This window comes from Lynx canadensis, chromosome X (assembly GCF_007474595.2).
Source record: "Lynx canadensis isolate LIC74 chromosome X, mLynCan4.pri.v2, whole genome shotgun sequence".
Classification (NCBI taxonomy): domain Eukaryota; kingdom Metazoa; phylum Chordata; class Mammalia; order Carnivora; family Felidae; genus Lynx; species Lynx canadensis.
The window spans coordinates 56,688,730-56,702,651 of record NC_044321.2 but is presented as its reverse complement, the minus strand read 5'-3'; the positions used below and the strand labels follow the sequence as shown (position 1 = coordinate 56,702,651).

The following is a 13,922-nucleotide window of genomic DNA, read 5'->3' as shown; positions in this document are numbered from 1 at the left end:
AAAGCAGAATGGAATATGTTTTTAAATGTACTTTATACTGCTTGGATGCTTGTGCTTAAGGAAAAGCAGATTCAGCAAGAGGTAGATGGAGGATTATAGAATGGGGAAAGAGGCTTCAGATACTATAAATATTAAAGATGCTATTCTTGACTTAAAATGTGGTTTTGCATAAGTTTACCCAGCAATTCCCAGCACTCGTAGGTATATACACAAGAGAACTGAAAACATGTCCATACAAACCCTTGTGCACAAAGGTTCACAGTAGCACTATGCATAGTAGCCAAAAGGTAGAAACAATCCAAATTTCCCTCAACTATGAGTAGATAAAATATGGCATATCCATACAATGGAATATTATTCAGCAATAAAAAGAAATGGAGTACACATGTGTGCTGCAAAATGGATGAAGCTTGAAAATATTATGCTGAATAAAAGAAGAGTTCCAGGGGTGCCTGGGTGGTTGCTTGGGCATCCAACTTCGGCTCAGGTCATGATCTCACTGTTCATGGGTTTGAGCCCAGTGTTGGGCTCTGTGCTGACAGCCTGGAGCCTGGAGCCTGATTCAGATTCTGTACCTCCTTCTCTCTCTGCCCCTCCTCCACTCAAGCTCGCACTCTCTCTCTCTCTCAAATAAACATTTTAAAAATTTTAAAAAACAAGAGAGTTCCAAATGACCACATATTGGGGGCACCTGGCTGGCTCAGTCGGTAGAGCATGCAACTCTTGATGTCAGGCACATGAGTTCAAGTCCCACGCTGGGTGTAGATGTTAATTAAAAAAAAAAGATCACGTATTGTTTGATTCCATGTACACTAAATGTTCAGGAAAGACAAAGTAGAGTACTGATTGCCTAGGGCTGAGGATGGGAACAGGAATTAACTGCATGAGGGATCTTTTGGGGGTGATGGAAATGTTCTAAAACTGGATTTTGGTGACAGCTGCAGGACTGAGTCACTACTAAAAGTCATTAAACAGGGGCGCCTGGGTGGCACAGTCGGTTAAGCGCCCGACTTCAGCCAGGTCACGATCTTGCAGTCCGTGAGGTCGAGCCCCGCGTCAGGCTCTGGGCTGATGGCTCGGAGCCTGGAGCCTGTTTCCGATTCTGTGTCTCCCTCTCTCTCTGCCCCTCCCCCGTTCATGCTCTGTCTCTCTCTGTCCCAAAAATAGAAATAAACGTTGAAAAAAAAAAAAAGTCATTAAACTGTACAACACTTGAAATGGGTGAATTTTTTGGTATGTAAATTATACTTCAATAAATCTGTTTTCTTTAAAAATTTTTTTTCAATGTTTATTTATTTTTGGGACAGAGAGAGACAGAGCATGAACGGGGGAGGGACAGAGAGAGAGGGAGACACAGAATCGGAAACAGCCTCCAGGCTCTGAGCCATCAGCCCAGAGCCCGACGCGGGGCTCGAACTCACGGACGGTGAGATCGTGACCTGGCTGAAGTCGGACGCTTAGCTGACTGCGCCACCCAGGCGCCCCAATAAATCTATTTTCAAAGCAAAGCAAAACAAAACACAACCCTATTTTGCTTTTCCTTACCACTCACTTAATAGTGCATTGGCACCACATACAATTAAGTCAGTATTAGTTCATTTTTATGACAAACAGAGGAAGGATATTTTCCTGAGATAACTGGAAGAGGCAAAGGACATTAAATGTTATGTCTCATGTCTACAACCGTAGCCACTAGTACAGTAATACCTCTAACACACCAGGAGTCTGATAATTGTTTACTGGATGTAGTGTAATAATTGCCTACAGGGAACTAACTGGTGTGTCACTAGTGAAAAGCAGGAAATGAAGCTAAATTGTGGAGATACATAGGTGGTTGGGGTGAGGCAAGAACTAGAGAATCAATGTTAACAGGGAAGACAGTCCCCTACCCTGGTTGTCTGAGGTAGAAAAATAAGTATGGTTACACACAGGTGCGATGTGAAATATGACAATTAAAGTTATTTCATCCTTTGCAAGTTGAAAGGCATTTAGAAGCCACTCAAAACAAAGGAGGGGGATGGAGGAATTGCTTCAATCTTTAGAAAGCAACAGACCCAGTAAAATCAGAAAAGTTTATTACCATCTATTATGAACAATTTAAAAAGTGATATTAGCATGTTAGTCTTGATACAAAATCCTTTTAAGTAAAAAAAAAATCAAGATGCCAGTGTATGTTTAGGACCATCAGAATAGTCCAATTCAAAACCACACTCTCAGACTTGTGGATCAAATCTCCATTCATTAGAGGACACAACTTTGACCAAACCAAACCCAGGCTTACATTTGGGAATTTGCCAGGCAAAGTGGGAGCAGGAGCCACAATTAAATTAAAAGCCAATTAAAGAGATTTCAGTAGCTACACAGAAAGTTCCCAGAGACATAGGCGTCAGCCACGTTTCTAGCCCCTTTCAACCACGAAGTCCTGTGAGCACCTCAGGCAGCATCAATCAGAACATCCTGAGACTAGAATACACTCGAGCAATTGGTGCTTTCATTTGGCTGCCTGTGGGAAAACTCAGCGGCCAGTTGACTCCTACAGTCACACTACTCTAACAGACCCCCACTTTCCAATGTGTTACTGGGCCACCCTCACCTTCTTCCAGTTAATACCCTGTTCACACAGAGCCCCTACAACCCTGGGGCCCTGGGTCACACACCGGAAATAGATACAGTACATTGAGTACATTGAAATTGAGATAGGAGACATCTACCAGACAATATCCATCCTGGATCCCCCACAGCTTTAGACAATCAGTGGTGTAAAAATATACACCATTGAATTACTGTATAGAGTGGAGGGTGCAGTGATAAAGGAAAATCAAAACAAAACACTTTTGCCCATGGTGAAGGAAAGGAAAACCAGAAGAAAAGGAGTTAGACTAGTGAGCTTACATGACTTTTTACCTTCTAACAATACTTGGTATCTGCCTGACCTCCAGGGTTCAGATTCTCCAAAAATAGGGGTGCCAGAATTAGCAAATAAAAATACAGGATGACCCATTAAATCTGAATTTCAGATAAACAGCAAATCATGCTTTACTCTAAGTAGGTCCTAAATATTGCATGGTGCATACTTACGGTAAAAAATTACTTGTAAAAAAGTAGGGGTGCCAGGGTGGCTCAGCCGGTTGGGTGTCTGGCTCTTGATCTCGACTCAGGTCATGATCTCATCGTTCGTGAGTTTGAGCCCCATGTCGGGCTCTGCGCTGACAGCATGGAGCTTGCTTGGGATTCTCTCTCTCTCTCCCTCTCTCTGCTCCTACGTCACTCACAATCTCTATCTCAAAATAAATAAACTTAAAAAAATTATTTGTAAAAAAAAAAGTATTCCCTTTAATCTGGCAACCCTATTCAGGAGGTTCAGTTTACCTGAGGGCTAATCTGATCATACATTGTCAAAGAGCAACAGTAAGACCATCACAGAGCAAAACACAGGCACTTCACCCACCACAGAAGGCGGGATGTGATTCTTTTAACTCCATTTTCCAGACTCTCAAAGATCCAATGCTTATTTTGGCAGGGTGAGAGAGTATGTGCACAGCGGAGTTCTCAACCACTATCTGCCAGGTGGAGAAGTTATGTTTTCCTTCTATATCAGATGAAGAAGGTCAAAACTACAAGTAGGGAGGATAAGGAGAAGCAGGCCTACCAGGGTAAGGAATCTGACTCCTACTCTCCAGAGCAGGCTGAGCAACTCCAGCAAAATCCCCACAAATGTGACAGCCCCGGGGTCTGGAGATACAACATACTCTCCAACTCTCTTGGAGCAACTACAGGACCTCAAAGGCAACCAAGACTAAACACACACACACACACACACACACACACACACACACACACAGATGCAGATGTACAGAGGAGGGAGGAACAGGAAGAGAGCAAGGTAGCCTTTATGGTAACTCAGAGGACACTGAGGAGTCTGAGGGAATCAAAGAACTCCCTGACAATGACTAGCAGAACATTTTGTTTGTTGGTTGGTTAGTTTTATTTATGGGGTTAACCTTTAGTGGTCTTTCCCTAAAGTGAAAGCTGACAGAAAAACAGGGACTAAGACACCTCAGGGACACAGCTTTATGGAGGGATCAACTCCACATCGCCAAGCCCATAGTGCTATCATAATCTGATAGCAGATCTGACCATCAAGACCCCACTCCCAAGGCACTATCATGACTAAGTGCCAAACCCATTTCCTGAGGGTGGAAGAGGAACCAATAACAAGTCCATGGTGGATGAATACTCCTCTCAAAGGCATAGGGAGGGAAAGAAACATCAATGGGTCACATGGGTGGCTCAGTCAGTTAAGGTTAAGCAGCCAACCCTTGATTTTGGCTCAGATCATGATCTCAAGGTTCTTGAGTTCCAGATTTGCATCTCTCTCTCTCTTTCTGTCTTCCCTCCTCCTGCCCCTCCCCCACTTGTGTGTGCTCTAGCTCTCTCTCTCTCCCTCTCAAAATAAAACTTTTTTTAAAAAGAGGGAGGGGCACCTGAATGGCTCAGTCAGTTAAGCATCAGACTTCAGGTCATGATGTCACGTTAGTGGGTTCAAGCCCCACGTCAGGCTCTGTGCTGACAGCTCAGAGCCTGGAGCCTCATCAGATTCTGTGTCTCCCTCTCTCTCTGCCCCTACCCGCCCCCTCAAAAATAAATAAACATTAAAAAAGAGGGAAACCTCAAAAAGAACAGGATCACATTATGCTTTTTTCCCCCCGCAGCCTCTGTGGGAATTTCTAGTACCTATTAACTGAGTATCTCTGAAAATGTGTTTCCAGAGATGTTAACAGGTGTTGCATGGGACCAAAACAAAAAAAGTTCAGTGAAATAATTTTGGGAAATGTTGCCTACTTATTGAAAGTTATAAATTCCTGCAGTAGAGGAACCTATTCAGCTTTATTTAAATCACGGGTTACCAGAAGGGAGGTGGGTGGGGAGCTGGGTTAAATAGGTGATGGGGGTTAAGGGGTGAACTTGTTGTGATGGGCACCAGGTGTTGTGCAGATGTGTTCAATCACCATATTGTACACCTGAAACTAATATTATAGTGTATGGTAACTGGCATTTAAACAAAAACTGAAAAAAAAATCACTGGTTCCTGACTTACTTGACCACAGAACCCTTTTAAGGAACATCTATTAGTATCTCACAGAACTTTGAAAAATGCTGCTTAACCATTTTTTGCAAAAATATCTGATCTCAAGAATGGGAAGAACATGCCAATACTGGGAACACCCAGGAATCACATATAAAAGACTTTTCCAAAATTAGCATATTAGAAAGTTTAAGGCAATGATCTGAAAACTGTAGAAACTTGTCCTTCTGTGAGGCACTTGCTCAATGGTAAATATAAGTAGGAAAGCTAAATTTAGAGGTAAAAGTCAGTCTCTCTCTTTCTCCCCAAACTTCCTCCAGAAGATTCAGACCAAACTTCAAAGCAGCCATGTACAAACTAGGCTGTCTTTGTTCCTCCAAAAGCCCAACAACCTGGAGCTTACGGGTTCTAGGAAAAGAGACAAATCGCTTGTGCTGGCATTGTTAAATGCTATCAAAGGAATCCCCCTCATTCTCCTTAGGTGCAGTCCCCAAGTAGCACCCTGAAAGCTATAAGAGGACACACTTCTTGGTGTTCTTCTTTGTGGCAGGGTAAAGCACAGCACGGACAGCTTCTGAAAATACCTCATGGACCCCATCCTGCATCAGGGCTGAACATTCCAGATACTTTACAGCCCCCACCTGCTTAGCCAGGGAAGTGCCTTGCTGAGGAGTTGTGGGCACTAGGCTCTGTTCCTTCAGCTTCTTCACTGTCTCAATGTCATTCCGCAGGTCCCTCTTGGTGCCTACCAGCAGGACAGGTACATTGGGGCAATGATGAGAGACCTCTGGGTGCCACTTATGCCTCACATTGGCATACGACGATGGGTTACCAATAGAAAAACAAATGACAAAGATATTGGTCTGGGGGTAGGACAGCGTTCGCAGTCGGTCATACTCCTCTTGGCCAGCTGTGTCCCACAGGTTCAGGCTGACAATTTGGCCGTCCACAGATGTCTGGGCACTGTAGTTGTCAAAGACGGTGGGGATATACTCCTCAGGAAAAGCATTTGTTGTGTAACTGATGAGGAGGCAGGTCTTACCTACAGCCCCATCTCCTACGACCACACATTTGATTGTCTGCATTCTTCCCTTGGAGTCCTAAGTGAAAGAGAGAAAGAAAGAGTGTTCACAGGGGTGCCTGGGTGGCTCAGTCAGTTGAGCGTCCAACTTTGGCTCAGGTCATGATCTCACGGGTTGTGAATTCGAGCCCCATGTCGGGCTTTCTGCTGTCAGCACAGGGCCCATTTCAGATCCTCTGTCTCCCCCTCTCTTTCTGCTCCTCCCCTGCTCATGGTCTGTCTCAAAAATAAATAAATAAAACATTTAAAAGAAGAAGAAGAAAGAGTGTTCACAGATGCTTGGTTAATTTTGGGAGCCTATGCTTTATAAACCTTTCTTTCCCTCTGAGAAATTGAGGAAGTAAGACACCCCCCCCCCACACTGTCCATCCCCTTAACACCACATAAGAGTCAGCTGAGAAAGACTGTATAGGGTAGGGGTTCTTACCGCGGAGTCCATGGACTGCTAGACAATAAGCTTCAGTAGGTCCTAGAAGCCGCCTCTGAAGTATACAATATGATGTGAATGTACGTAAGTGAATTTTTCTGGAAAGAAGATCAAAAACTGTCATCAGATTGTCGAAAAGGGCTGAGCCCGTAAAGATTAAAAACCATTCATATACATAGGTATTTATGTTACATCATTGTCATGACACCTGGATATACTCTATCAAAGGTGCTAAAACATAGTGGGTGCTCAATAAATGGGAACTAATTTTTTAAAAACCATTGATATAGTTTTTGAGTGTCCAACTTCAGCTCAGGTCATGATCTTGTGGCTCATGGGTTCGAGCCCCACATCGGGCTCTGTGCTGACAGCTCAGAGCCTGGAGCCTGTTTCAGATTCTGTGTCTCCCTCTCTCTGCCCCTTCCCCCCCTCAAAAAATAAATAAGCATTAAAATTTTTTTAATAAATAAAAATAAAAAACCATTGATATATAAAGAAGGTTCTAAAGGTTGAAACAAAAGAGACATGGCTCTTACTTTGGGGATGTGGCTATGGACTCAGCAAAGAAACCTCTGTTCCTAACAAACAGTGACACTGTAATACTGGAGAGAAAGGTAGGCCAGTCAGACATACCCCTCTACAGAAGTCGTTAAGAGTCCAGGCTCTGAAGTCAGACCACCTGGAGTCTAAAACCAGTCCTCTCTTTTCCTAAGCTTTGTAAATTTGGGCATGTTTTTAAATGAAACAATGTACATGTAGTACTCATTAGTGCCTGCCACATAGGGAATACTCATTAGAAGTATTAGAAGCTACCATGACTTCATAATAATTCTTTTACTGTTCTGGGGAAGGCAACATTCTGTAATATGATTACAATGCTAGACAAAGCAGGGATCTCATCCCTTCCTACCCTATCTAAGCAAAACCATAGGTCATAACAGCACCATACTTTCTCATCCATTTCTTCATGAATCAAGCATTTGAGAGTTAATGGTAAGGTACAGATGATCTCCAAGAAGTATGTTTACTATCAATGCCCTACCCTGTCAGTGTCCCCCAAAACACTCCATTTCCTTTTAGCTTCTTAACTACTATACTAATTTCAGACCTGATCCTGATAGCATTAGCTTCGTCAAGTGTCAGAACATGGAGGAATGGGGATAAATTGTCATATGTATTTGATTATGGAAAAAAAATTGAGAATCTGTTAGTTTCTCACCTTCGGAATTTGGGGGAATAGATACATCCCCCATCTTGTTGTCTTATTAGCTAAGGTCTACATCAGGCCCATATCATAGATAAAACAAAACACCTTATTTTGGGTCAGAATCAAGAAAAGTTGGCCTTCTGGGGAGCCTGTCTGGCTCAGTTGGAAGAGCATGTGACTCTTGATCTTGGGGCTGTGAGTTCAAGCCCCACATAGGGTGTAGAGATTACATACATACATAAACTTAAAAAAAAGAAAAGCTGGCCTTCTGAGTATGCTTCACACAGGCACACTGGAGGCAGCTATCCTCGCGCACAGCCAATTCTGACCAGCAAGGCATTCCACCAAGAAGCCTTCACTAGCACAGGTCCCACAGCTAAAAGTTCAGGGTGTAATTCAGCTCCAGTAGGCAACCATCCCAGGGTATCCACTGATCATCAGCTCTTTTCATCTAGGAATCTCTTTGCATCTAGGAATAGACATAAGGATCAAACATACATTTCTTTTTTTTTTTTTAATTTTTATTACATTTCTTTATTTTTGAGAGGCAGAGAGAGACAGAGTGCAAGTGGGGGAGGGGCAGAGAGAGAGGGAGACACAGAATCCGAAGCAGGCTCCAGGCTCTGAGCTGTCAGCACAGAACCCGATGAGGGGCCCAAACTCACGAACCATGAGATCATGACCTGAGCCGGTCAGACACTCAAGCGACTGAGCCACCCAGGCGCCCCATACATACATTTCAACGGAAACAGGGTAAGGTCACCACCACCTTCTTTGAGAATAGCCTTCCTTGATTTTCCCAGTCTGGATTAATTTCTTCCTCCTCTGAATTCCTATAGCAATTACTGCCTGTACAACTCAGCTTCCCAGCCTGCTATAGGTATCATCCAGTGTCTAACATCTCTGTTCAGAGTGACTGCCTTTAGGACAATTGTGCACCTGACGGAGTTGTTGAACCAGAGCAAAACTCTTAGGCACAAAGACCACTTTGCACCCCAAGCTCAGGCCCTCATCTCTGTAAGCAGATGGGCTTTCAAGTCACACTGATGCTTGGGAGCCTAGATGATGAAGTGCAGCTAGAACATCCCAGGTCTGAAACATAACCCAAAACATCCTCACCCACAGCAAACTTTCAATAAAGGGAGTGCCCAGGAAAAGTCCCAGGTGTTTTGGGGGTGCTACTTTGTACAATTAATAGACTAATTTCTTCAGCCTGCATGTTCATTACATATTTTATTTATTTTTTTAATGTTTATTTGTTTTTTGAGAGAGAGAGAGAGAGAGAGAGAGAGACAGAGTGAGAGCAGAGGAGGGGCAGAGAGAGAGAGGGAGACACAGAATCCGAAGCAGGCTCCAGGCTCTGAGCTGTCAGCACAGAGCCCGACGCAGGGCTCAAATTCACAAACCGTGAGATCATGACCTGAGCCGAAGCTGGACGCTCAACTGACTGAGCCACCCAGGCACCCTTCATTATACATTTTATTTACTTATGTGTATGTTTGGAATTATCCATGGTTAAAACGTTTAAAAATAATATTAAAGAGGTGCCCTGGGTGGCTCAGTCAGTTAAGCATCTGACATCGGCTCAGGTCATGATCTCGCGGTTCGTGAGTTCAAGCCCCGCATCGGGTGAGGTTGAGCCATGCTTTGGGCTCTGCACTGACAGTGTGGAACCTGCATGGGATCCTCTCTCTCTCCCTCTCTCTCTGCCCCTCGCTCACTTGCACCCTCTCTCTCTCAAAAATAATAAATAAATAATAAAAATTAGAAAATAATACAAAAAATATATCTAAAAAACTGAAAACAGGATCTCAAAGAGATATTTGCACACCAGTGTTCATTGCATCATTACTCACAAGAGCCAAGAGGTGGAAGCAACCTAATGTCCATTGATGGATGAACACATAAAGAAAAAATGTGATCAGGGCATCTGGGTGGCTCAATCAGTTAAGCATCAGACTTCGGCTCAGGTCACAATCTCATAGTTTGTGAGTTCGAGCCCCACGTTGGGCTCTGTGCTGACAGCGTGGAGCCTGGAGCCTGCTTGGGCTTCTGTGTTTCCCTCTCTCTCTCTCTCTCTGCCCCTCCCCCACTCCCTCTGTGTCTTTCTCTCTCAAAAATGAATAAACTTCAAAAGATGTGATATATATATATATATATATGAATATTATTCAGCCCTAAAAAGAAGGAAATCTTCATACATTACAACATGGATGAAACTTGAGGATATATGCTGAGTGAAATCAGTTGCAAACAGCCATATAATGCGTGATTCCACTTACATGAGGTATCTAGAGTAGTCAAATACATAAAAACAGAAAGCAGAATGGTAGGTGCCAAGGCTGGGGGAGGAGAAATGGGGAGTTGTTTAATGGATATGAAGTTTCACTTTTGCAAGATGAAAAATCTAGAGATCTGGGGCACATGGGTGGCTCAGTTGGTTAAGCATCTGACCTCAGCTCAGGTCATGATCTCGTGGTTTGTGGGTTTGAGCCATGCATCGGGCTCTGTGCTGACAGTGTGGAATCCACATAGAATCCTCTGTCCCCCTCTCTTTCTGCCACTCCCCCACTTGTGCTCTCTGTCTCTCTCAAAATAAATAAACTTTAAAAATTTTAAATGTTTATTTATTTTTGAGAGACAGAGAGAGAAAGAGAGAGTGAGCAGGGGAAGGGCAGAGAGAGAGGGAGACACAGAATCTGACGCAGGCTCCAGGCTCTGCACTGTCAGCACAGAGCCCGATGCGGGGCTCGAACTCAGAAACCGTGAGATCACAAACCATGAGATCACGATCTGAGCTGAAGTCGGACGTTTAACCGACCAAGCCACTCAGGCGCCCCTAAATAAACTTTTTTAAAAAAGAAAAATTCTAGAGATCTATTGCACAACAATATGAATACGGTTAACACTACTGTACTGTACATTTAAAAATGGTTTAAATTACTAAAAATAAACATATTCTTCAAGGTTTTGGAGCTCTGGTAGAAGCCTAGAAGTTATAAGAGAAAGGCAAATGAGACAAGTTTGTCTACCTCAGCTTCGGGATCTAGCATAATGCTGTGCTGTTAAGAGTCACCTTCAGCTTTCCCCTCCTCACCACCACCATCTACACACACTCTCCCAGGTACTACTATGGGCAGCACACTACTAGAAGGGACTCAAAAAAGAGTAAAAAGAAAGAATGCTAGAAGTTACAATCTTGTGGTCAAGATAAAACTTCTGTGAAAAGGCAAATAATAATACAAAGTAATTCATGGCTCAGAGGGAAAAAAAAAGTTGCTATGGGGAAGCAAAGGGAATCTAAAACTTGAGAGCTTATTATAGGCATTGTGCCAAATACTTTCACATTATCTTCTTTAAGCCTCCCAGTAGCACTGTGAAGTAGACATCAGAGCAGCTCAGAGATCTTTAGGTATGCCTCTAGGATCAGAAATTGGGAGAGGTGTGGCGCTGCAGAAATCAGCACCCCCAGAAAGTTCCCTTCTGAGTTAGTCATTCGCGGTTAACTGGAATTACAGTTTCTTCTAAATCTTCCAATGTCCTCTGACAAGGCATCCTTCTTCACATGTATAGTCTGCGTAGGAGTCCATTTTCTCCCAGGTTGAAACACAATGTAAAAGACCCAAAAGCAGCGGAGACCAGAATGCAGCTAAAAGCATTAGTAATTCTAGCACATTCTCCTCCAAGTCTCACCCTTTCCATAAGTCTGAGTCTAATGTACTTGAAATCACTCTGTAACTTTCTGAAACTAAATCAATTCAGCAGAAGACCCTCCCCCCATTTTTATTTACCACACTTTGCAACTTAGTTATCTACTAAATCCGGGAAGCCTTTTCACATTGAAGACAGACTTCTCTGGTTCAAGTCCAGTCGAAGAAGGCTTTAGGACTGGGGGCCGAAGGAAGCCATGTGAACACTCCCCAACCCAGAGGCAGTGGTAGTGACCCATCAATACCACACGAGCCCGCTCAGCACTTCCCTCACATCCTTCTTCACCAAGGCTAATTGAATCCGGGACTTCATATGAACTGGCGAGCCCGGGACAGAGAGGTGCCCCACAAATAGGATTCACAAACAGGAAGAGCTGGCTCAGTCTCCTCCATAACATACATACACCTCATCCCCCCCTCAAATGCCTTCCATCCAGGGAATGGCTCACAGACTAAGGCAACCAACCGTCCGGGGATGGGGAGACTCAAGAAAAGGGCGGCGAGGGGTACCGCCCGGTGGGGGTAGGGTCTCCAAAAAGATTACCTGACAAAGCGATCGTCCTCCCCGCGTCGCTCACCGATGCGGGCAGAGCCTCCAGGGCAATTCTCGCCCGGGGTGGGCAGGCTCGGCGGGCTCAGCGCCACATCCGGGCAGCTACCGAGTCCCACCCCGTCGTCACACGCAGTCTCGGCACGGTGCCCCGACACCTCCTGGGAAGTGGAGTCCTAGGGCCAACCTCACTGTCTGCCAGTCACGGGCTTCTAAAATACACCCTGGGGGTGATCGAGGATTACTTAGCTCCGGACCCCAGGTGCGGACCCCAAAACGAGTTACTGGGTTCAGAGGTCCCCAAGGCTCATCTTTCCCTTGGCAAGTGAGGCCACCCCCTCCTCCGCAGGCCCCCTTTTCCTCCTCAAGACCAATATTAACATAAGGAGGCGCTCGGGAAACTGACGTAGTAGGAGAAACGGAGGCGATAAAAGAAAACGAGGGGCGTGTGGGTGGCTCTGGGAGTGGGAGTGGGCTCTGGGTGGCTCAGTCGGTTAAGCCACCGGCTTCACTAAGGTCATGATCTCCGGGGTTGTGAGTTAGAGCCTGGGGGCAGGCTCTGTGCTGACAGCTGGGAGCCTGGAGCCTGCTTCCGATTCTGTGTCTCCCTGTCTCTCTCTTTCTCAAGAATAAAGAAACATTTGGGGTCATCTGTGTGGCTCAGTCGGTTGAGCATCTGACTTTGGCTCAGGTCATGATCTCATGGTTCACGGGTTCAAGCCCCATGTCGTGCTCTGTGCTCACAGCTCAGAGCCTGGAGCCTGCTTTGCGGATTCTGTGTCTGCCTCTCTCTCTGTCCCGCCCCCTGCTCGTGCTCTGTCTCTCTCCCTCTCTCAAAAATAAATAAAACATTTTAAAAAAAGGAATAAATAAGAGACTCTTAAATACAAAGAACAAACTGAGGGTGGAGTGGGGGGAAGAGGGAAAATGGGTGATGGGCATTGAAGAGGGCACTTGTTGGAATGAGCACTGGGTGTTGCATGTAAGCCAATTTGACAATAAATCATATTAAATAAATAAATAAATGCCTGTCAGGGAAAAAAAAGAATAAATATTTTTAAAAAGATGGGGTACCTGGGTGGCTCAGTCGGTTGGGCGGCCAACTTTGGCTCAGGTCATAATCTCGTGGTCTGTGAGTTTGAGTCCCGTATTAGGCTCTGTGCTGGCAGCTCGGAGCCTGGAGCCTGCTTCAAATTCTGTGTCTCCCTCTCTCTCTGCCCCTTCCCCATTCTCACTTTGTCTCTCTTTCAAAAATGAATAAATGTTTAAAAAAATTATAAAAAGAAAATGAGCTAGTGAACAAATTAGGGTTACTGTCACTATGTATTAATTTGCATTTTCTAGAGTTTTCTGTAAATGGAATCATATAGTATGCACTCTTTTTTTTAGCAACTTTGTTGAGATCTAAATTCACATACTGCACAATTCACTAATTTTAATCCTGCAATTCAGGGGCACCTGGCTGGCTCAGTCAGTAGACCATGTGACTCCTGATCTCAGAGTCCTAAGTTCAAGCCCTAGGTTGAGTGTAGAGACTACTTAAAAATAAAAAATCTTTAGGGCGCCTGGTGGCTCAGTCGGTTAAGCTCCATCTTCGGCTCAGGTCGTGATCTCGCGGTTGATGAGTTTGGGCCCCGCATTGGGTTCTGTGCTGACAGCTCGGAGTCTGGAGCCTGCTTCGGGTTCTGTGTCTCCCTCTCATTCTCTCTCTCTCTCTCTCTCTCTCTCTCTCTGTGCCCCTCCCCCACCCATGCTCCGTCTCTCAAAAATAAAGACTGAAAAAAAATAATAAATCTTTTTAAAAATTGTACAATTCAGGGGCGCCTGGGTGGCGCAGTCGGTTAAGCATCCGACTTCAGCC

At 44.6% G+C, this 13,922-nt stretch overlaps 1 protein-coding gene across 1 annotated transcript; it reads right to left on the bottom strand.

The window, feature by feature from the left end:
• Window positions 1–2,058: 2,058 nt before the first annotated feature.
• LOC115507194 (rho-related GTP-binding protein RhoG-like) lies at window positions 2,059–12,168 on the bottom strand. Its single transcript, XM_030305439.2, has 3 exons — window positions 12,056–12,168; window positions 6,595–6,692; window positions 2,059–6,186 (listed from the first exon to the last, which is right to left on the bottom strand). The coding sequence occupies exons 2-3, from the start codon at window positions 6,604–6,606 to the stop codon at window positions 5,596–5,598; spliced, it is 603 nt and encodes a 200-aa protein (XP_030161299.1). The 5' UTR covers window positions 6,607–6,692; window positions 12,056–12,168; the 3' UTR covers window positions 2,059–5,595.
• Window positions 12,169–13,922: the final 1,754 nt, after the last annotated feature.